Below are 25,086 nucleotides of genomic sequence, written 5' to 3'. Positions count from 1 at the left end.
TGTGTTAGGATAATGATATGAATAGAGAAGGAAACCTTATGCATGAGTGATTGAATATCGAGATGAAACTTCAAGTGCTTATCTAAAGTGCAGCCCAGAAATCTGAAAGTTTCGGAAATAGGTAGGGCATGGTTATCGAGTGTTAGTGATGGCGGAAATGACATGAAAGTTTTTTTGTTTTCGGATTCATTTGCAGCATGTTGTTTTTGCACCACTGGCTAATGTTGTTTAGGTCTATGTTAAGTAAACGTTAAATAACATACAAAGAAAACGTGCCGCTCATCTAGGGAGGCTAGTATATGGTGGCTAAGCACACCGACATCTGCCGGGGCATTTGGCTGTTGAAGTTGTGCCTGTCTTCACGTGGCTCTATTTTTTGGGCTAGGTGGTGCGCACGGTCTTCCTAGCTTCTCGCGCCGCCTGAGGATCTTCCGCCATCAGTGGCTTTCATTAGGTGGACTGCGTGCTCACCTTCCTCCGTCACTTTCGGCACTTATCGTACCGTCGCACAGAGCCGCTTCTGTTTTTAGGGATCGGCAGCGGGCTCAGCGTACGTGTTACCGCTGTTTGGCGCCTAATAACGCTTTCCCTTCTTCATTGCCCTTAGCAAAGCGTTTGGCCGCCTTGGCCGCCTTTCCACATTTGTGTGCGGCTACATTAAGATGGCATTGACGGCATAATAGAGCCTTTGTAAATTCTGACCGATCCTGCTCAATTGCCAGGCTATGGCGACAGTGCTACTGGCGGCGAGAACGATTGCTTGAAAGATGAGCAAGATGACATCAGAAGAAGTAGCGCGGAAGGCTGCCAGTGAAAACGTCCAATGCCAGAGGCTGTTCTTCCATGCAAGAAAGCTATAAGAAGCTGCGGCAGTACACGAATGGTATTGGGAATAGAAAATACAAAGCTTTCCTGTTTGTGCTGGCGTGGACTGAAGTCCAGCACGAGGCTGTCGAGTTCTAAACCTTTTCAGCCGGTTACCATTAGTCTGAGGCTCCGATATTTTGGAACACATCCGACTTCAATTCCGGCTTTCTTGTTCAAACTTTTGTACACAGCGGGTAATTTTCGGTACACCGTTGTGCTTATGTCTGTTAAAAACCGTTTTTCAGGCTTTGAGACGGAAATCGAGAACGTGAACTACTACTCATGGCCAGCCCGCATTAATTACTTAGCTCCTCCTGCGGCTGTGAAAAGGCGGCTCAGCGTTGCCGCAATGTTTAAGTTGATTTTAGGATGATACTAACCTCCTGAGAACGCAATTACACTTAAAGTAATCTGCGGCGTACTCTCTTGACTTCATGAAAATCAACCAAGTCTTCCAATACAGCACACAGAATTCATGTTCTGCAAATTCTTTTTGAGTCGTTGGCTTCAGAGGAAGCGCGCAATGATACTTTTCTGCAGTTCTAATTCGTTACTGATCCAAACAACACCATCATAAAATTTTGTACCGTAAAACGCAGGCAAAAAAATCCGATTATGTCACTCCACTAGTCACGCCACAGCGCAAAGCATGTGATTCCACGCACGCCTATCCCCCTAGACTAGTTCTCATTGTCTTCCCAGTACGGCTTTTTTGCCATGAAAATAGCTAAAAATGACCACAAAGGGCTAAAATCGGCCAATAAATCAATCAAGCAGTCATTTAAATCAATTTTGATGCCGCAAAAATAACGCTACACCAGATGCGATCTTAAATTCGGAAGGACGTACCGGTTTTCCAGAAGGAAAATGGGGCTTATCGGAAATTACAAATAATCTTAATATTATACACATACATTTCACACGTTCTTGCAACTATACTGAAATATTAACCACCCAAATACATCGGCATATAATGAATAAAAACATTACAAGGTTTGTGGGGACTCGCCCTGCTCTGCCTACTTCGTCTTGCTTCACCGCGATGAGTCTTCGCTGCTTTCTACTTACCATAACCGACAAGAGAGGGAGCCGACGTCACACCAACAAGAAGGCTATAAAGAAACGTCGGGAAGCGTCCAGGGAACACAGGTATTACGAGAATAGGGGGGGGGGGACCAGAAGCTGAAGTAGGCAGAAATTGGGATACCTTCATAAAGTGTAGAAGGAAAGGATCCTAATTTATTAATGAGCAAATTACTAGATAGGGTGCCCAATGGATGTGAAGAGTAAATATAAAGTATTGAAAAGCAGCTCAGAAATTCTGGAAACATCTAAATACAATGAGTAAAAAGACTAGGCTAGAGCAAAGGCTTATTGTTACAGATCAGGGTATTCGTCTAGAAGGGGATGATGCAATGAAACACATAGGAACAAGGATGACAGAAAATTTTAAAGAAAGAAATGTTGAACATAAATTATTGAAGGAGGATAGACCGTTTACTTCAATTGCTTCAGTTGGGCAAAGTGAGTCGAAAAAGGCAGAGAAGCTCCCTAGTGGCACGTCGACAGGACCAGATGATATTCCGATCAGGTTATTAAAGAAGCTAGGACCAAAATCAAAGCGAACATTAATACCTCTGAGGTAGTGAACAAAGTGATAGTGGATGGCAAAGCCCCTCATGAATGGCGATTAAGTAGAATGAACATGAAATATAAGCGAAAGGGGGAAAAAGCTGACTTAAGCAACTACTATCCATAACAGTGACATCTGTGGTTTACAGGGCGGTGATGCAGATTATAAAGGGCAGATTGCAGGCTTGGGTGGAGAACGAGGGGGAGCTAGGCGAGCTACAAAATGGCTTCCGGAATCAAAGGAGGTTGGAGGACAATCTGTTTTCATTGACGCAGTGTATAGAGATTCCTGAAAAAGAACACAGGCCCCTATGGCTAGCATTTCTGATTATTAGGGGAGCCTACGACAATGTTATTCAATAGTATTTGTGGGACATACTAGTCACATTGGATGTTGAAGATGGAGTAATTAATCTTTTAAACGATATATATAAAGGTAACAGAGTGCTTATAAAATGAGAAAAAATGTATCAGGGCCTATAGAGATACAGCGGGGGCATAGGCAATGATGTCCTCTTTCTTCTTTGTTGTTCATGTACCCGCTAGGGTTAGAGGCCAAACAAGAGAGGAGCGGACTAGGCTTCAACCTTTCTTTTTTCAAGCAAGGAGAATAGAGTAAACAGTCATTACCGGGACTAATATACGCCGATGATAAGGTGCTTATGGCTGACAACAAGGAAGATTTGCTGAAGTTGATAGACACTTGTGGTACAGAGGGAGATATATTAGGTTTCAAGTTTAGTAAACAACAATCAGCTGTCATGATACTTAATGATGAGGGTAAAGAGCACAGGTGAGGGTAAAGAGCACCGGTCTCTTAACGTTACACCTATAATTTTTCTCTCAATGGCTCGCTGCGTTGTCCTTAACTTAACCTGAACCCTTTTCGTTAGCCTCCACGTTTCCACCCTGCAGGTCAGTACCAGTAAAGTACAGCTGTTGTACAGTTTTCTCTCCAGGGATATTGGTAAACTGCTATTCATGATCTTAGAGAACCTGCCATATGCTCTCCACCCCATTCTTATCCTTCTAGTTATCTCCCTCTCATGATCAGGATCAGCTGTCACTACCTGCCCTAAGTAGACGTACTCCTTTACCACTTCCAGGCGCTCACTACCAATTGTGAACTGCTGTTCCCTTGTTAGACTGTTGAAGATTACTTTGGTGTTCTGCATGTTAATTTTTAGACCCTGCATTCTGATCTGCCTGTCTAACTCGTTATCATGAATTGCAGTTCACCTCCTGAGTGACTAAGTAAGGCAATGTCATCAGCGAATCGCAGATTATTTAGGTATTCCCCATTCACTCTTATTCCCAACCGTTCCCAATTAAGGCCTCGGAATACCTCCTGTAAACAGGCGGTGAATAGCATTGGCGAGATCGTGTCTCCGTGCGTGACGCCCTTTCTTTTTAGAATTTTATTGCTGATTTTATCGAAGACTATGGTAGCTGTGCAGTTGCTATATATATTTTCCAGTATTTTGACATAATGCTCTTCTACACACTGATTACGCAATGCCTCTATGACTGCTGAGGATTCCGCAGAGTCGAATGCTTTCTCGTAATCAATGAAGGCTGTATAGAGAGGTTGGTCACATTCGGCGCATTTCTCTATCACCTGATTGATAGTGTGAATATGATGTACTGTGGAATATCCTTTGCGAAAGCCTGCCTGATCATTTGGTTTATTAAAGTATAAGATTGTCCTGAAAATATTTCGACTACCTTAGTAACTACCTTGTAGGCAACGTATAGTAAGCTCATCGATTTGTACTTTTTCAAGTCCTTGGCATCTGCTTTCTTATGAATTAAGATGTTTACATTCTTCCAAGTTACTGGTACGGCCGAGGTCGTAAGACATTGCGTATACAGGGCGGCTAGTTTTTCTATCATGATCTCCCCTCCGTTCTTCAACAGATCTTCTGTTACCTGAATTTCTACTGCTTTCCCCGTTTAAACTCCTCCTAAGGCTTTCTTTACTTCCTTTTTCGTTACTGGCAGGATGACACATTTCTGTGCGCTGCTGTCTCTCTCATTAATGTTCATATTATATTGGCCACTGTACATACTTTATGAGAACTCTTCGGCTACTTTAACTATCTTATCCATAGTACTAATGACATTGCTTTCCTTGTCTCTTAGCGCATACAGCGGGTTTCTACTTATGCCTAGTAGCCTACTGCAATAGCCTATACGTAATAGCCTAATGTGATCAATTTAATTCTCTAATCTACGGTCTTCCCAGTAGGATTAAAGAGAAGTAAAATTATTCTGGTGTTTAAGAAAGGTGGTAAGTTTCCGACGTCTAATTATCGTCCGATTCAAATGCATACGTTCTTCAATAAAGTAACTGAAAAGCTAATTCTTTGCAGTTTGTCTAATTACATTGAAAAGTATTGTTTCTCGCACCCGAAGCGGTTCAGATTTAGAGCTGAATATGCTACTAACCACAATTTTGTTTACTTCAAAGATAAATGCAAAATAGAAACCGACAAAGGTAACTACGTTGGTTTGGTATTCCTTGATTTTTCTAAGTTATTTCAGACGATTAACTGTGATATTCTTTCTTCCAGACTTGCGTAATATGTTATTCAAGGGAACAGTTTTGATCTTGTTCGCAGTTACTTATCCGATCGTGAACTAACGGTTAATATCTCTGATGTACTCTCCGACATGAAGCTCATCAACGCTGGTGTTCATCAAAGTTCGATAATTGGGCTTTTGTTATTTTTAATATATATCAACTTTCTAACTAAATGTCCCATCTGAATGTATTTTGTATACAGATCACACCACTCTTTTTCTTCGAATAAATTTTTAACTCCCTTTCCATGACACTCAACAAAGACCTCATAACATTGCTAACTGGTTTGCTAGAAACAGAGTACTTGTCATCATCATCAGCCTGATTGCACCCACTGCAATGCAAAGGCCTCTCCCATGTCTCGCCAATTAAGTAAAGCGGCCGACGGGCTAGTTGGTTTTCATATTAATGGAATGGCAGCGCACAAGCAAACAGCGACAGAAAGAAGGGGACAAGGGGTCTGTGTTTGCTTGTGCGCTGCCATTCCATTAATTCGCCAATTAACCCTGTCATTTGCTAACCGCGCCCACGATCTTCCCGCATACTTCGCAATGTCATCCGCCCACCTAACGTTCTGCTGCCCCTGCTACGCTTGCCTTCTCTTGAATTCCACACCGTTACTTTTATGGACCAGCAGTTGTCTTGCCTCCACATCACATTCTCTGCCCAAGCCCATTTCTTCCTCTTGATTTCGACTAGGATGTAATAAACTAATCAAGAGTATTTATAAATCATTCTAAATCGAAGTATGTTGTTCTTAGTTCCCGAAATGTAAATAATATCAAGAGTTTAATAATAATAATTTATTTGTAGGTAAGTGTAATAACCTGGCAATTGTATTCCTATTACACATAAATTCACGCCCCATACATCGTTTTAATCACTATTTATTGCTTGGTGATCTACTTGACAGTTGCTTTAAATTTAGCATGCGTATTAAGGAGTTACAGAGAAAAACATCATACGGCTTTAAAATAGTGCCTAAAGCCCGGGATACATGCGACGTTTTTTCCGACGATGTTCGCGCGGCAGAAAACGTCGGGGCGGCGCGACGGCCGGCCGGAGATACATGGAGCGAATAAGCGGCAGCCCGCCGCCGCGTATCTCTCAGCGCGAAAGCAATATGATCAACGAGTGGCAAATACCATTGAGCGAGGAGATCTTTGAGAGCAGCGACGCTGACTGCTCTGTCAGAATAACGAAATTGTTCATTTAGACCCCACTGTACTGATTGCAGCACGCGTGCATAGATATCTACAAGGTTTTGCGTGCTCGAATGCATGCGGTCGCGTACCTTTCGATGCCCGCTCAGCCGTGGCTACGATCGGCTGCGGTTTTTTTCGGCACCTTCCCTTCAGGGAGGAAAAACGGACATTTCGATCCAAGATTCGGTCGTGTTCTCGAAAAAAGTGACATTTCATGTCTCGTGAAGCGTTTATTTCCACGATAAGAACATTTCCGTGCAATAAACACAGCAGTGCTCGTCGGCCATGGCGGCCATGTTGGCGGCGGAGGCGGTGAGGCGGCCAAACCGGAAGAGCGGGCTTTCTGCGCTGCTATTGGCTTGCTTCGGCTGCCGCTTCCGGGCTCGCCGGACGCCGCGCGTCAATATCTGGCGGGGCCAGATGGGCGGCGGCGGGCGTTTTTTTCGTGGCCGGGCGTCAAATGTGCGCCGTCGGGTGAAAATCGCCCAAACAACGCTCCATGTATCCCGGGCTTAAGGCTCGCTGTTTTTTAAGCTATGCACATTGGTTACACCGCACTATGCATTTATTTATTATAGTCATTAAATGTACCGCATAACTTCGTGAGCTCTGACGTATATTTCTCATCCTTCATCGCTTCAAAGCAATCAGAATCAAGCCGTCAGGAAATAATTGGCACTCTCCTACGTCCCCGTTGTATCGCGATCTTAATATACTTCGCATTCATGATCTAGCCGAATTCAACATTGTAGTATTTGGAGTTATTTACTGCAATTTATTTACTTGAAAGATATTAAAACACTAAAGTTACAAGCTTTTCGCTTCATGGAAACGTTTTGCGTCCCAATGTTCGGACTACCTTTGGCACTCAAACAGTTGGATTTTCTTTCATTGAAGTGTGCAATTTTTGTGCGGCGTAATAACGAACAAGCAACATTTCTGTCGTGATTTAAGTATCAACTGAATATGAATATTTTGAATCGCTAGTATACTAGCACATTTTGAACTTGTGTACGTGTAGTATTGCTTTATTATGTTGAGTTGTTTTTTTTTCACTTGGAGATGCCTTGCTTGTTATTGTTCCCAAAAATGTTATTGATTTCTCCATTTTGTTATAAGAGGTACCCCTACAGCAGCAATACTCTGGGACCTGTTTCAGCAGTAGAATATGTATTTATGTGGTTCAGTGTAGTTTTTAAAATAAACTTCCAACTTCATAGAAGCAGGCCCAGGAAATCTGGCCACAGAGTCCTGCTTTACGAGGCTGTTGCCGTGAGCCGCGTGGCACTGAACACTAAGATTCACTGCGGGTATTTCAAAAGTTTAGTACATCCCATTGATTTTCAAAGGCAGTCGGAAATAGCTTGTGTGATCACATGATGTTTTTTTTAGGTCAGATTTTGCAGCAGGGAGGAAGCGTCGATCAGGATAGTCGCCATGTTTGGAGAGAATCTCTCGGGACTCCCTAGTTTCTTCAAAATTACAGCTTTTAGACATCCTCGCTGAGTCACGCGGTGTTCGTCACTAGAGGAAAAGAGATGGTGCCAGTTCCTGAAGTCCAGGAATGCTGGGCATGATTAAACCTCCAGACCTGCATGAGGTGCTTACAGTGACGCCTTCGTAAAGAACTCAGGATCAGTTGCGACCACCTGGGGCCGTATTCTATAAACTGTCCATTTTCCTTTGTCCATTTCGGGTGCATTCGGTCATCTGTAAGTGGTTACTCAGACACACCCGCGGCTTTCCAAGGTCTGTGGCAACCGACCCGGCCATTGGGCGGTTTCCGACTGGACGTTACCATTGGCTGAAATTGAATGCAATATTCAGCCAGTGGTGAGGTGCGGTCGTCAACCTCCCAAAAGACGCTTGAAAGCCGGGGTTTTATCTGAGTTAGCACTGACAGAGGACCGAATGGACTTGAAATGGATAACAGAAAATGGACAGCTTCTCGAATACGGCCCCAGGAGTGTTTTACGGTGCACTGACAACACAGAGCACATGATATTTATTACGTTTCCCGTCTGTCGAAATGCAGATTCTGAACCAGGACTAAATCCCACGACTCTGTTACAAGCAGCTTTAAACAAAAGCTTATGAGCCATCACGGCAGGCACGTCAGAGGACGTAATTTAAATATAAACTTCAATGTTTCTTGAATGAAATTTTCGTATGCGTAGCTATGAAGCTTAGTCGGCGATTTGGAAGCCGACTGCCTCCGTGAGCTGTGGCGAGTGCGTCGTGCGAAATAATTTGCCGTGGTTGATTTGTTTCTATGCATATAATCGATGCTCACTTTTTTAGAAGCAGCATAACAGGAAGGGCGACAACGAAGAGCTGAAAATCCGCAGAAAGGTACCATATGTGACCAAGCAGCATCTGCGATTTGAAAAAAAAGAATACATAGGCATGGCTGACATCACCCCAGCACTCGTGTAATTGAACTGCATAAGTGCAAGGCGCAAAACTCTCGAGCTTACGTTGTTCTTGATAAACTTCTGGGCTTTTATGATAAAAGAAATAAATAAAACAAGCCTGTACTGAAATATCCTAAACAATGCTGTGGCCAGAAAGTGTCTCGCATGTTTTATAGCTGTAGCTTCATTTAAACCAAATCGTTCATTAATTACAGTTCTGGCGATTATATCATATCGGCGTGAATAATAAGCTCGTCCTCTGTATTAAGCTTCAAAGTGACTGCGTTTGCCAAACACGTTTTCGAGGCATGCTTTATCAGCAATCAAAGCCATCGATCACGCCCATGAATTTGACTGCAACAAACTGCAGTTATTCCTGGTTTAAACTCATATTAGTTTTCGTGAAATTCAAACGTAAAATTAGATCACATCAAAAGTCTCCGAACTCTCTTGAAAGCGTTAATCTGGCAGTGTCTTAAACTTCGCCAGTCCCTATTAACGCGCGAAACACTGGCCTTAAGTGGACTGGAAAAGAAAAAAGAGCTCCGGGAGTGCCACTACACTGTAGGGTTACCGCGACAGGAGAATGTCCCGCAAACGAAAACAAGCTGAAGCTTAGCCTTCACGGAGGGAAAGGCGGTTGGGCGCAGTAAATGCACTCGAAGCAGGAAGACTCTTTGTAAGCTTTAGACTGGTCTATTAAAGCCTTCATTTAGCCCTCAATTATAGTCACTTTGTTTTACCCATCGGAACGGGCTTTGGAACGAGAAATGGGTCTTTGGTAGGGCATCTCGTCAAGAGATGTATCTGGCATGTATCGGTGTTTGTTATCTGAATGTGTAGCTTTTCTTCAGCGCAAGTTTACCTTTCATTTGTGAAGAGGTCGCCGACATCATATTGTGTCCTGAAGGTCCCTATGCATCGCAGATTCTACGAGTTTACTACAAATGGGCACCACCAACTCAGTTCCAGTTTAAACTGGACTGATCGGGACATTTTCTGGTTGCAATGGCGATTTCTCTAACCAAAACGCAAACAAATAAGGCTATAAACAAGGCATGCATGGGAATAAACTTAAGGGTAGGTTTATAGGTTTTCATTATTTCTGCCATTGCAAACATTACGACAGTTCATGAGTGACAGTAGAATGGCTCTATATTTTGCGAATGAATTAGAAGACGTGGTGAGTGCAATGAAGCCCTAAATTTTTCTGCGTATACGGGCAATACTTCTTGAAGGCTTATTTTGTCAGAAACATTGTGAACATATGCAAGCTGGAGTTTAGAGTACTTTTAGTTTCGGGAGTACTGTGTATACAAAAAAAAAGAATAGATTTTTTGTAGAGAGCAGGACATTGCGAACATGACGACATATAAAAATTTTGCGCTTTATTTTTACTGATTTAACTGCCCGCGGATGGCAATAGAATTGTGGTAATTGTAAATGCTTAGTAAATATAAACTGCTTAAAACAAAAGCAGTTCTGAAATATCTATTCAGAGTTAAACAATTGAGATAAATTTGTCTGCTCTTCACTCATAATGGACAAAAATTGTATTAATTGTTGCGGCCTCGCTTAAAACAGTAAACGAAACATAAGTTGAAAGGGAATAAGACTTTCAGGGAAGAAAACAAAAGCATGGTTTGCTCGTCGATGAGAATTGGATTCCATGTAACTCATTATGGCTTTACGTAATGTTTAAAATTGTTTAATGCAGATTTTCTTTTAAAACAAAGAGCTGCGAAATACGTTGTTGCGCTCTCTGCAAGTGAATTATACGGCAAGGCCGGAATTCCTTGCCCGATGCAATGCAAAAAAATATAAACTTAAATTATACAGGCTTCATTTTTTATATTCCTCCTCATTGGGCTCACGATTGTATTGCGAGATCGAAGGGCTCCAACAACGAAGGCGAGTTAAGTTTATAAAGTTTCTGAATCAGCACCGTGGTAAAATACGCCTCTGACAACACGCTAAGTTAGCTTTGCCGCATTGTGGACTGCTGAAATGCAGTCCCTCTGCTCGGTATCTTCACGAGGTCTCCCTTCGCTTTAGAACATCCCCCTTTAACAATTTACCAAACCAGTTATCTGTGTAGCACAGCTTTGTCAGTGAAAACATGAAACAAAAAAAAAACAAACTTGAAACCATGTCAAAGTCTTGTCATAAACGATGCAAGCCATATATTATTAAAGAGACATCAATTAATCAATCTGCAATGAGAAAGAGCTAACTTTAAGAGCTTTCAAAACAGATTTTCATTTATTTTCACGTTAAATACCACGAACCACAATGGCGAATCTGAAATTTAAAAAAAAAAGTTACCCACCTTGGTGTTTGTTGACCTTGAACGTTGCAGTTTGATTATGTACGCCAAAACGAAATATATAAAATTGATTTGGTAATTTTACCAAATTAATCGTCTTTTTGATGCATTCAATCACGTCAATAGCGTCCTTCCTACCGCACAATAAACATGCGTGGACTACGCTCAGGTATATTTCCAGTTTTTAAAAGAGAAATCACTATTGATTAATATTTTAGACCCTCTCTACATTGCGGCGGACAATTCATGCAAGGTGTTGACATGGACCGAAACTTACCCGCGCATCTATCTTGTAGAAATTCTGGATGTGAAGCAGCAAGTGCCACCAGTGCTCGGCAACCTCCTCGTGAAACGTGAGGAAAAACGTCTTGCTGTCTGGCCCGGAGATGAACAGTGGGAGTATGTAGAAGCACATGAGGATGCAGAAGAGTGGGACACACGTTCTGCAACGATGTAATGAGGAGAGGCGTAAAAAAATACGAGTTCTTTAGTGTCAGTTTTGAGTCCAGGCTTTCCACTCCTTATTTTCACGTTTGTGTGAAATTTCCAAGTTTAGAAGCGAAAACTTTTTTTATAAACATCTGCCTGGGATGCAAACAGGCAGCACGCCTGATGGTTTTGTGCTGGCGAATGTGACCTAGACACCGTATCCACAGAAAACAACGCTAAGAAACTGAATTGTAGGCACAGAGTCGACATCATCGAAATGAAGCGAAAAAGTTACTTGGACACTTATTTTTATTACGTCATGGAAATGAGATAGCATTACCAGGTTTTTAAACCTTTAACAGGACTGATTAAGTTCTGGTTAGGGAGACTTCTCTCCGCCATTGCGATTTCTCCGGTCAATTCCCTCCAAACAATGAGAGATTTTAGCTCGTAACGACAAAGTTTCTTTCCAACGAGGTTCAAATTCTGTTGCATTAAAAATTTTCGTGACTACTGTATACATGTGTCACTAATCCTATATGTATAGCTACAGCACGTGGAGAGCCGCGGCTTGTAGCATAATCGTAAGAATGTGTTCTCCTCTCACTCTCTCTCAGTCTGTTCGTCAGCTTATCGCGGTCCTGATCGTGCAGTGAGCTTATTTTGTAATTCTTAGCACGCTTGAATGAATAGACCCGTTCGCTACTTCGACACCATTATATACCCGTCATATCCAAGCAACAGTTAGCGTTGCAACATTAGTCTAAATACATTTCTGGAGCGTGAGGGTCTCTCATGAATGTACACAAAGTATTCGGCAGCCGCAGGCCCAGTTCTTCCTCTGTCAGCTTTCCCCATGTTCCCTGCTACGATCCTCCGTGCACGCATAAATATTCAACAGCGTCTTTTTTGCATATATTTATATAAATGCACGCACTACAGCAGATTTAATCAAAATTACAAATAATATAAAAATTGGCGAGAAATTTTGAAGCTATTTGACTGCTGGGAGGAGAAAGCTTGTTTAGGCACAGCAATGAAATGGGCTGCAGAGTTTGTGCGTTTTTGAAGGTTCCGTAAAAGACAGGAGGCCATTTTAAGGTACGCGTCGTCTGATGAGAATATGGTCGCTGCAGTGCGCGCAGGCCGCGGCGTAAAGTAAAGGGGGTGACGTTGGGCTGACTTACAAGTGCTCTTCTTTTTGGAGGCAGAGTCGTGTGTATGACAAAAAGCGGAACAGGTAAAAAAGACGAAAGAAGTTACCGCTCACGCGGTCTTCCCACGCACCGACGAATGTCAGAAACGTCCCTGCATGGGCACACTGCGCGCGCCGTAGAGTGCCAACTGCAAGGGCCCCTCCTAGGCGTACGCGCCTTGCGTCGGCGCTCTTGGCGTACGCCGGAACAGGCGTCGAAAAGGGGCATGCATCTCCATGCATGTCTCCATGTTGCTGGTGATGGCTTGCTTCCCCTCTCGATCCGACGGAGAGAATTTGAAGCCGTGGAAAAAAGGGGCTTAAACCACGAAGAAAACTTCGGGGAACCAGAAAGAGCTTCAAGCCATAAAAAAAGAGCCACCGAGGTCCCCGCAGTCCTCCCATTGTTGTAAACCGGACCCCGTTTCCGACGCGTACGCGAGCGCCCGTGCGCTGGAGCCGATATCTAGCACGGTCAGATATCGGCGCCTCGCCGAGGCTCACTGGCGTCTCCTGCAGTGCGCATGCGCAGACAGCTTTTGGCGTACGCCAAGAGTGCCGACGCTGAGCGCGTACGCCCAAGAAGGGCACTTGGAGTTGGCGCTTAAGCTTTTCACGAGTGTTTGATCTCGCGACCATCGTGTGCGGCCATGTCTTCTCCACAGCCGAACGTCGGCCGTTGTGATTAACTGCAAAATTTTCCCAAGGAGCACAGGTAATTGGTCCAATATTGAAATCGTATTGGCAAAGGCATGCTCGGCAAAGTACCAGGATGGAGCATTCCGGTTGCAATATTGGGCCGATTACCTGTGTGGCTTTGGTTAGAAATGCCCATGTCGCGCTTCTTCAAATGCAGGGTTCAAATAGGCAGGCTTAAGCAGCGACGAATATTTTAAAAACTGGATAACGGTAAACAAAAAAAAAACAACGCAAACGATGCAAAACAAAGTAGCTCTATAATGAGGTAAACAACAAGGCTGGCCGCTCCTAGATAAGCTTTAGGAGGCTTTAGTTTCTCATTAAATAAAGTATTCAGTCTCCAGTACAACATGATCTGCAATGAGTGTTACATACGTCATACTAGTGAGTCGCACCGACCAAAAATTAAGATGGAATGACGTTTCGGCTCCCACACGGGAGCCTTGTTCACAATGAGGCAAAACGTGGCGGTGGTGCCTTTTTTATGCGGCGTATATGCGATCCCAGGCATCTCGCGTAGATAGGTGGCAAATTCCCGTCATTTCCATTGACCTGTGGCCTAGTGGCTTGGGCACCCGTCTCGGCTGCGGGAGGTGGTCGGTTCAAAACCCACCGCCGGACACCCACCGGTAAAAATGGGTACAAGCGGCCCGCGGCCTGCCGCCCGGCTTTCTTTAGGGGTGTTCGCTTGGGAGAAGCTCCGTAAACCCCGCTGCGCCCCTCGCGGGCTGAACCCCAGTTTCGAACGACCTCGCAGCCTGCAAAAGGTGGCACTCCGGACAACGTGTGATCAGCAAAGCAAAGCAACAGCAAACAGCAACGTTCCCTCGATTACGACCTGCTATGCCACAATGGTTCACCCCCTGCGATCTACGGACTCCCGAAGATTCATAAGCCTGATGTCCTGTTGCGCCCTATTCTAGACTTCACGTGTTCGCCTCTTCAGAATTTATCAAAATTTTTGCACCGCGTTATCTCCCCTCTCGTAGGCAAAAGACCTACACACATATCAACACCCAGGACTTCATCGAAAACGTTCGACACCTGGAAGTGGAAACCGGTGAAATAATGGTATCTTTCGACGTAAAATCCCTTTTCACAAGTGTTCCAGTGGACCTTGCCGTGAAAGTCTGCACCGCTGCCCTTGAATCCGACCCAACGCTACCTGAAAAGACCCCTATCGACGTTCCAGACCTGACTCGACTTCTCCGTTTTTGCCTGACAAACACTTATTTCACCTTTGAGAACGTCCCTTACAAGCAGATCCACGGTGCGGCGATGGGAGCTTCCATCTCCGTCACGATCGCAAATCTGACCATGGAAGAAATCGAAGGCCGCGCGCTCGCTGCATTCACGCCTGCCCCCAAAGTTTTCCTAAGGTACGTGGATGAGTGCTTTTGCGTGATGAAGAGGGAAGCATTGAAAGATTTTATTGTACAACTGAACAGCATAGAGCCAGCCATACAGTTCACCGTGGAAGAAGAAATCGATGGCCGTCTCCTATTTTTGGATCTGCTTGTCACAAGAGATTCCTCTAGATTACATTTCAGCGTTTACCGGAAACCTACACATACCGGCCGTTACCTCAGTTACAGGTCAATTCACCCAGTTTGCCAAAAATGTTCGGTTGTTTCAACGCTCCTCCGACGCATGAAAGTATGTTCCAGGCGGAAAGACCGAGCGGCTGAATCGAAACACATTCGACGTGATTTGACGACCTGTGGTTACCCGGTGCACGTCATCGACTCCATGTAGCGAAAACTTGACCGCCCTAGGATGCAGCCAGCCGAAAGCACAGAAAAGCGAACGGCTCTTCCATACGTCCCAGGCATCAGTGATGCACTTGCACGTATCTTACGTTCATATGGAGTGCACACTGCTCATGTGCCATCTCAAAAACTGAGAAGCCAACTTGTCAATGTCAAGGACGGGCTTAAGAAAGAAAGATTCCCTGGCGTTGTTTATCAGGTTCCATGTGCCGACTGCCCATCAGTATACATAGGCGAAACAGGAGATTTTGCACACAGATTACGTGAACGTAAGAATGACGTGAAGAACCGGCGCGCAGAACAAAATGCGCTTGCCGAGCATTCAGTATCTTCCAGCCACAATATCGACTGGGCAGAGGCACGTGTGGTCGCCAAAGAAAAAGACAGGAAATCACGGCTCTATCTTGAGTCGCTGATCATCCAAACAACAGCGCATACTATCAATGGAAATGACGGGAATATTCCACCTATCTACGCGAGATGCCTGGGATCGCATATACGCCGCATAAAAAGGCACCACCGCCACGTTTTGCCTCATTGTGAACAAGTCTTCCGTGTGGGAGCCGAAACGTCATTTCATCTTAATTTTTGGTCGGTGCGACTCACTAGTATCCTGTACCATCCCGACCAGACGGGATTCCGTCAGACCCTTGACTACAATACATGTTACATACGTCCCTGCTTTCGAAAATATATCAGAGTTGGAAAACAGCGCTTTGTTCGTCCCCTGTTCATCCGGTCAGCTCAATCATACGCCGCAAGAACGCTGAATATGCTGAAGGAACTGCACAGCCCAGTAGAGTGCCATTATGAATTGTAACGGCACTGACGTGAGGACGGGTACGTATCCTAGAGATACTGCTCTGAACAACTATTTGTAAGTTTATGGTAAATCACCATTTGCTGTGGTAACTCACATCGCAGCAGCTGCTCCGCTTGTGCACCGCTGAATAAATTCATTGCGCTTGTAACCGTGAAATACGCCAACATCATAGATCTCGACGCACCTCTACAAAGTTTGTTGTTGATGGCGAACCGCTTGCTTTGTTTTGAGCACCACAGATTACGCTAACTTATCTGAGAACCCCCCCCCCCCCCCCCCACACCACCCAGCAGCTATTCGTGTCTGTAACTTCCGAAAAGGTGCGTGTTTTCATCTTAGTTATAGTCGATGTATATTTATCCCTAAAGCTACGAAATAATTCATTTTTTCTCACCTTATCAGCCTTCGAACCACACCTAACGCGAAGAGGATGGGGCCATTTCTGCTCTGCTTGGTGATAATAAAGCAAAGGAAGAATCCACTGCAACATGATCAGAACAGCAGTGTAAATTCATCAAACTAATAACGTGAATATACATGTTAACAAATGAGCATAACATGCAGAAACAATGCAGACTCAATCAATCGTGCCTTCTGCGTTAATTCATTTGTCTAACTATGAGCACTAGTTAAGTGCCGAGCTTTTTAACGCGTACTTATATGCATGATTTTGCTGCGTTTCCACAGCAACGGCTACCACATTCTCTTTCTTGTCTAAGTATGCAGTTTCATCAAGGCTGCTATGGTCTAGAATAAAACAAGCAAGTCTAATTTCGGAAGCAATTTCCTCACCATGCTGGTATATCTTGTGCATTTACGGTTCCATTATTATTTTATCAAATCCAAACGTTCACTGCCGAGTTGGGCACTGCTATACGATGCTCTACGGCATTGTGTAATAGTATATTTGTCTTTTTACTCCTGTAGCTTACCTCAGAAAAAAGAACGTGTCAACACTGTTGAATGCTCCTGTTATGATCAAGGATGGCCACTGGGTCGAGTCGATGAGGAAATTCAGCATACGTGCTGCGACATCAAAACGCATTTGTATTCTTTTCATTTTGGATGAAAGAGAAACAGCGCATTTTCTTACGTGTTACGACAGAAGAGTCTTGGGCAAAAATTAGGTCTTCGGTATATTTGCCGCTCAATTCATTCTAGTATTGTAGGACAGGATGCTAATTTGCAAAAAAGTAACTTAGTTTCATTAAATCTCGGAGGTTCTCAAACGCATAGCTCAGGGCTGCTAGAACATGGATGTAGTAAGGGAAGAAGTGTTTGCGAAAATGATAAGAATAACCAACTCCTGCGATTATAGGAGGCGCTTCCAACTGGAAGCCACTAGAAAGGTGTCGCATGTTATGCCATCATCGTATTTGGCAGCTTTGTAACTTTCATGAATAAAAAAACACGCAAGCACTATTAGACAGCTGGTGAAGTAGGCACGTATGTGGATACAGAGATACTGCATAGCCTCGCAATGGAAGCCAAAGTTGCGTGCTTATTTTCCGCTCAAGGCTGACACATGTGTCAGACAAACGTGACCACCTTGCTCTAAAGCACTTCTACATTATCGAGAAGTTGACACCCCAGCACTGCTTTGTAGAATGCAGTTAATGTACGACCTCGATTGTTGCAGGGATACGACTAGTTGGTGTACTGTTCTCGTGATTTTCATGCTTACTTTTTCCCACCTCCACGTTTTCATTTATTATCGAGAACGCGTAGATTTATGACAAAGCTTCCCTTATAGTTAAAGAGAAAACGTTAGCCTTAAGTTAAGCTCACAAGGGGCACTACTATCCATGCACATCGCGAGTGTAGCGTTGTTAACCCATTGAGATAGGCCTTCATAGAGCCAGCGCACACTAGGAACTTGTACCACTCGCTGTGACAGCATCTTTCTTAGAATAATTTCAATTCAAAAACCCAAATAAGCGATTAAGGAAACGCGAACTCTTCACTCTGCGTCAAACATAGGTTCTGCGTGAAATTGTGGCGGCTTTCCTGAATAATTTTTTGACTGGGGGAACAAGATGGCGGACCTTATTGCTACAATGCTCTTGTAGGGAGCTGCTACGTATACCTTAACTCCAGGCATGCAGGCGAGCAGATGGAACGACCTGCCACAAGATCGTCTGACAGAAATTCAGACAGACAGAGAGAAAGAAGGAAAGAAAGAAAGACAGAAGGAAAGAAAGAAAGAAAGAGAGGAAGGAAGCAAGAAAGAAGAAAATGCTGGATGATATAGAGGGCGTATCACCTAAGACTTTTCGCAGTTTAAAAAATAGGCTTTTCAAGTGAGAAGAGCGGTTTTATTCTTTGGCATAGCACGATCAGCGCTGCAGTACATCAGGGTACAGCTAGGCGTGCTAACTAGTAGGCTGGTTAACTAATATTGAATAGTTAACTTTTTACCTATTACTGTTAGGCTCCTTAACTAAGAGAGGCGTGTAGCACACCGTTAGTGGTATCCATGTCAGTTTATAGATATTTGAAAGCGCCGTTACCCTCGGCGCTGGGGCCCAACACTTCCCGACGTTTTCGACGAGTCAGGGGCACTGGCGAGGTAGCTTAGCCTTCATGCTTCTCGAAAGCGGATGTATTTTGGTGCGATGTAGCCAGAATTTGTTGGGCCAGAGCGCCCAGGGCAAACGCATTGGTTATATGAGGCGCTTATTGAGTTAGTTGGAACTGAATGCTGCGAGAGTTGCGCTGCTTGAATTGACACCGACGCAATTGCAGAAAAAATGGTTAAGCACTTCATTGCTTTTGTCGGCTTTCCTTAACAATGCACATGAACTTGAAGTACATCTCGCTTAGTGCAATGGTTTCCAGAAGGTCAAAGATGCATATAAAACAGCCGCAATGGGCTAAAATGCTGCTGATCTGCCAGTTTTAACTTCATTTTTTTTTAAAGAACACTTGTTCATTCTACAGGCTGTTTGAAGGCAAGGTGAACACGATTTTTTAAATATAGGCTCTCCTGAGCTGCACGCGTGGCTTCTGCAACATTTTAATGCCACAGTGGGATGACGTGCGCACGCCGGGCAACGTATTATTAATAAGCTTTTAGCTAACTTTTAATAGTTAACGCTATAAAAATTACAGTTTGGCGTTAGGTTTTATGTCGGGATTGGTTGAAATTCGAGTAAAATATGATCACGCAATAAATTGCGGGAAACAAGGATTCATGTGTCGACGACGATCCAGCAGGTCACGCTACACCGCCGTTCACTTCGAAATTGCGGAAAACCGGCCTTTCCGGTGACGGCGTCACGAGTTCCAACCGACCGGCCAGAAGATTCTCTAATGCAAATTACAAGCTGATAAGCGTCTTTTGCTGCTGGTCAAGTAAAGCCCCTCCTATCATTTCTGCCGTCTAGGCTAAGTACCACCAAACTCCCCTCCCCGCTAGATTTCCTTTTCTCCGAAGCCTATCTCTCAGTATCCGCCTTCCGGCCTAGAACAGAAGAGCAGCCATTTTGTTCTTCCGAAACGATTCGACATCACCGCCCGACCTGCTACCACAGAGTAGTTCACCTCTTTGCCCGGAAAAAAGCGGCGACTCAAAGCCTTCAGAGGCCGACAAACACCATAGCGGCGGGGTCATACAAAATTTGCTCGACTGCCGAAGTACGCCACGCAGAGACGAGCCGAGGCACAGATGCACGAATACACGAAGAAACAAAATGGACTTAGCTTTGTTCGCCATTGTACAATAGAGATATTTCAACACAAGCATGCACAGCGATTGCAAGAGGAAACCTGTGTTCGTGAGAAAGAAAAAAAAACAAGGTGGGTGCGCTTACACACGCTGTCCGAAATCGTCATGAAGCAGTGGCCCAGAACGACGTGGCCAAGGCTGAAGAGTCGCAGGCCGTGCAGAAACTGCAGAGAATAGCGGTCGGCATCGGCTCGGTCGGCAACCATGAGCAGCACGCGTGTGTTGGACACCACCGAGAACGCCATCGCGAACTGAACCAACGCACCTGGAAGCAAATACAGAGTGCTGTTGCGACCAAAATTTTCCGCTGGTATTAGCACTCATGCAATGGGAACCTAAAGGCTCTTAACTCCTTCAGTACTTCGGATTATTCTTATTCGTCATGGGGGACGAGTTCTACCAATGATGTGAGCTACGTGTGGTGCCGTTATGAGCTTATGTCAATGAGGCAGGCTGGAAGACAGGTCACTTTGCTTTTAGTAACCGTTCTTTGGCCAATGCAAGCGCTTGATTTATTTTTAAATTTATGTAGTATATCGGTTTCACTTTGTAATCCACGGTCAAGTGGCCACCACAGATGGTTGCCTTGTGCCTTTTCTCTTGCCTCATCCTTACTCGCGGGTGAAAGTAATAGCGAAGAAAAAACTGCTCAGAATTCTTTTCTCTCGAAAAAGAGGTCTGAAATTTTCTTCACAAATTACTACTGGTCATTCTAAGCAAGCGTCGACAACTCCCACTTTATCGCTGAACAGCAAATTTTTTACACTTGCTGAGAATGTTCCCGAATCAGTTTCGAATCCTCCACTCGCTTGACCACTTGTTTAGTTTTTGCAATTATGAGCATTGAGGAAATTTTCCAATCTAGAATAAACTATACTTCCTGGCACAGAAAAATATTCTTAACGACGTGGTGAAAGCGGAAGATTTGGTAATATCAGTACATTTCTGCTCATTCCTCGCGGCATGCTCACCGCAGACTAAGGTGGTTATGGCAACAGAATAATTTCAATATCCGGAACATCATTGTGATAAAATGTGATGGTGTATACTTAAGTCACGTATACTTACTTAAGCGTATACTTAAGCGTACTTAAGCATACTTAGGCAAACTTAAGCGTACTTAAGCGCATACGAGTCGCTCTCCGGTGTTTGACGAAATGTTGCACAGAGCGCGCTTATTTCACTACGAATTAGGGCGGCACTTGCACAGCGGTTTATTTTACAGCAAATAGATCCTGTCGGACAGTTGCACAGCGGTTTATTTCACAGCAAATAGATCCTGTCGGACAGTCTTTCGGTAAAAACTCTCTGCAGAGGCACCCGGACAAAACGATATCCTTTAATTCGAAGCAACTTTTCACTCTGACGAAATCTATGGTTCGAACATTAGAAAATCATCTTTAGCTATTCCTCATGACAATATACCAGAAGAAACTTGAAATTTTGTAATCTCGTGTGGCCTGGCTATGTACTTTTGACTCCACAGCCTACTTTAGTCACCATGTTTATTTATTTCTGATTTTTCGATGTGTCGCATTTACCTTTGGGATATAAACTTCACTCCAGGTTGCAGCGCCCGTCTTGCGGTTCTTCATTCGTCCTTTGCTCACCGCGTTTGGGCCTGAACCTTGAGAGTGGTGCCCCTGCTGTTGCTACGCTACTTAGTTGATCCAAATCTTACTGATTACCTAGTTTAACACATGCCTAGAGTTGACATAGCTAGGTTTAGGCAAAAAAAGAACTTACGATTTCCATGCTATTAACCGTCATTTGGATGCAAGAAAAAACGTAAAAAAGGTTATACACTCACTCCGTTTTTCTCCACATTTTGGTTGGAGCAGCAAGAAGAGGTCGGTCAACGTGGCAGCAGCGATGGCAAGGGCTAGGAGGCCTAAAAATATTCTGGACGTATAGAACCATGCAGTATCTTTATTTGTTAATTAACTCAAATACACTAAAGGCCCTCTGGGAGAAGGTATTAAATAGGGGGGGGGGGGAGCACACAATACACAATAGTGACGGTTTCTGAGAAAAAAACAGCAAACAGTAAAAACAACCACAAAATATGCAGATCCCAATATTAGGAGTGGGAGAAAAGTTCGCACAAAAACAAGAGAGCCCAAGGTGAGAATAAAGCGTAAAAATTGAAACACAAGGGATTTAGTATACTATAAAAGAAACATAAAAGAGAAAAATTACAAAAGAGTAAGAAAATACACAGCAAAAGTTATTAGGATAGTCCAGAACTAGTATAACTGAGCCGGAACAGCACAGAGACATCACGTTCTTATTTCAGTACGTAGCATTTGACGAAATCGATCGGCGTGAAGTACAGTGGCAATATCTGATGGTAGCTCAATCCAGTTAGCTATGGTTCGGGGTATGCATGCTTGTGCGTAGTGAGCCGAGTGATCTTTAGGAGGAGGCTGCGATATTTCTTTAGAGACAAAAGGTTTCTTTTGTTTTCAAAAATATATCGCAATTATTTTATTGTTACTCTCCTGGTTAAAGCTATCGTTCACGAGATGGAAGCTCTGTAACTGTTTAAAATTATCTGTGGTTGCGCACCGGGACACCAAAAGACAGAAAGTGCTTCTTTTTTCACTGTATTTATGTGCCAGCTGAGCGCACGCTAGCGTTGTGACTACCAAGTTGCGTTGCTTTCATTCAATACCTGAGCGGTAAAGTTGATGGGTGCTGCCTTCTCAAGCAAAAGCTGTTCAAGGATGTATTCTTTAAAGCACTTGTCTAATGGATTGCGAACGCGCCGCTTCAACTGGCGCATGAAACAGAAATACAGGTGGTCTCAACTAAGTTGTGTTCGGCTTTAAAACGCGAGAACGAGCCGTGTCAACATCCGACTATTTTAGGGCTGTAGACAGCCGCCTTTATCAGGCCCGCATTTTTCATATGCACCAGAGGAGCTAATAATATAGATGTATGTTAATGTTTTCTCGTTAATTTGAAGCAAAATTTACAATGTGAAATATGCTGAGAATGTTGAGATATGCTCATCTCACCTGTTTTCTTTCAAATACTTGGTGCGCGTCCTTTCTTGAAGGGCTTAGAAAAGACATCGCGGCATATAAATATTGACACGTAACTGCGCTCCAGCGTGGCGATGATTGGCACCCTCAAAGATCCGCCGATCAGAGGAGCTCGGTTGCGCACAGTCGCAATGGATGAACAGTCCGCCGGTTTCAGCGATGGGCCTTCCATAAGCGCTGGCACTTCGTTATCGATGGTGCCGAGAAAGAGCAGGACCACTCAAGCGCTGTGTTTTGGCATAACACAGACAATTTATCGCAGTGTAGCAAGAATACCCCTATGCCAAGGCCCATGCATGCGATACAGAATCGTCATTCTCCCAAAACCATCGCCGTGGCCGGTATCTTGTCTGGGGAGTGCGGCTTTGCGCAGTCGAACGCCTTGAATCGGGCGCATTCGAAGGTGTTAACACCATGACGTGTGAGGACATATTCACGTGCGAAAATTGAGATCGCGAGAGCATCACAGTAAGCTGGAGAAAGTAACAACATAAATGTTACTTTCGCAACAGGAGGTGAAGTGAGCACTTCTCAGTATTCACTAGAGATCCAACATTAAAATTTATGTGTTGAAATTAAGGCTATAAAAGTTGGCAACATGATTTTTATTCATTAGAAAATCAAGTGCATTAAAACAAGGTGCTGCCTTTGTCAAGACGGTTGCCTACAGCGCTGCACTCCATGAATTTGCATAGACTGTGTTGTTGAATTTTATAGCTTGGCACAACTTAGCTGAACACCTGCTATGCTTGACGCACATCATCCGGAGGAGCTTCTTTTTCCTTTAGTCCTAAACGTTCCCATAGAGCTCTAATTAAGAGAAAAAAGCTGAAATGAGTGAGATCATATTTATCCTTGAAAATGGCTGGCATTCTGGACGACGACGCTCTAACTACGCCGCAACAGCTGTCAATGTGAATGACTCGGAATGGATGGGGCACCTCTCTTCAGCTCTTGTCATAAAGTACTTTGCCAGTTCATCTTACATCCAGCGTACACGAGCAAGAAATGAGATCAAAAATCAGTGTTTCAGTCTGCATGAAAGCCATCTACATTAGCCTACGAGTACTGAATATTGAAAAACAGCGTGTTGCTTTTTTAATTTAAAACTTCATTTCAACATTTTTTTGAACATATCAAAAATAAAATTTGATTCAACGTCTAAAAAGAACCCGGTTCGACCCTTGTCGCTTGAAGGTGTTATGTTTGCTTAAGCCGCAAACTGTTCACCTGATTGCGTGACAAATATCAGGTGGCAGGAAATAAACAGTTTATTTGAGCAGCAAAAGTACTATGCAGCTCACGTCAACCTTTGATGTCTCTACGGCTCTTTATAACCACAAAACATAACTTACACAATTGCTTTCTGCGTTGTACTCCAAGGTACTGGTTCCGCCGTGAGGCAGTTTGTAACTCGGATGTCTATTATTGAAGGTTTCACTGCAGAAGAAAAGAGGTGGGTTTTTAATAACAGAAAAAGCGAAGTTGGTTGGTTGAGGCCTTATTGCAACCTCCCAGCATTCAAACGGGCCTCTCTCTGAAAATTCCTCGACATAAATGTTTGTTTCCTCTCGGGTTATTTCCTTTATTTTTATTTGTTCATGATATTCCAGTTTGAAGTTTTATTCTCGTAGCGCAATGAATGAGGAATGCGTTTCCGATGCATCCACATATAAGGAGCTACTTCTGCGTTATTGCAAGTACAAACGGCTCGTGGAGAATTTTCTTCAAGCCTGACTTTATAAACGGCCTTTAGGTGAACATGGCCATAAGGAAACCAAGTTGCAGCCAAGTGTCCGACCTAGAGCATGGGGCAGTTGTGTGTGGTGCTCATCTAAACTCGAGTGCAACGTGGCAGCCCGCCCTTCGCCACGTGTCCGTTGCGTACTTGGTGTTTCTGGACTGTTGACCAGTTAGCGATGCATTGTTACATTTAGTAAGAATACCACCTTTTGCCCAAAGCAGTTACAAGAAATCAGAAACGTGCTGGCCAAAGCCAAGAGTGCATTAATTAATAATGCAATTTAGTAAAAAAATAACATGATACGTTTACAAATGTGGCTGTGCAAAATAAAAATATATGCTAATTGAGACTCTCTTGTGTCTTGTGATGTTCATTTTCACGTACGTGCCGTTTCCGGTGTGCCAATATGTGTTAAGTGCTAAGCAATAGAAGTGGGGCGTGGCCAGATACAACTATTTTTCATGCAGAGTCATGCAATGTCCCCATGTGCTGCGTGGTGCACTGTTTTAGGCTTACCACTTGCACTAGTCTTGTTAAAACTCTCTTGTTGACTTCTAGCCTCGATTGCACTGCTCGTGCAGAAAAGATTGAGAGCGCCACTTGCTTCTCTTGCGCGCAGTTTTTT

The 25,086-nt window shown here is 43.9% G+C and overlaps 1 protein-coding gene across 1 annotated transcript in view; it reads right to left on the bottom strand.

Annotated features, from left to right (window-relative positions):
- The window catches only part of LOC144103263 (nose resistant to fluoxetine protein 6-like), a 64,662-nt gene that overhangs the window by 18,908 nt on the left and 20,668 nt on the right, over positions 1–25,086 (bottom strand). Inside the window, exons 4-8 of the mRNA XM_077636028.1 lie at positions 19,756–19,935; positions 16,876–16,969; positions 16,338–16,424; positions 11,306–11,471; positions 8,582–8,664 (exon numbers count right to left, since the gene is read on the bottom strand). Coding sequence (XP_077492154.1) covers positions 8,582–8,664; positions 11,306–11,471; positions 16,338–16,424; positions 16,876–16,969; positions 19,756–19,935 — 610 coding nt within the window. The remainder of the gene's footprint in view (positions 1–8,581; positions 8,665–11,305; positions 11,472–16,337; positions 16,425–16,875; positions 16,970–19,755; positions 19,936–25,086) is intronic.

This window comes from Amblyomma americanum, chromosome 9 (assembly GCF_052857255.1).
Source record: "Amblyomma americanum isolate KBUSLIRL-KWMA chromosome 9, ASM5285725v1, whole genome shotgun sequence".
In the NCBI taxonomy this organism is placed as follows: Eukaryota; Metazoa; Arthropoda; class Arachnida; order Ixodida; family Ixodidae; genus Amblyomma; species Amblyomma americanum.
Note: the sequence above shows the minus strand (reverse complement) of the source record. Positions and strands in the feature narration are given on the sequence as shown.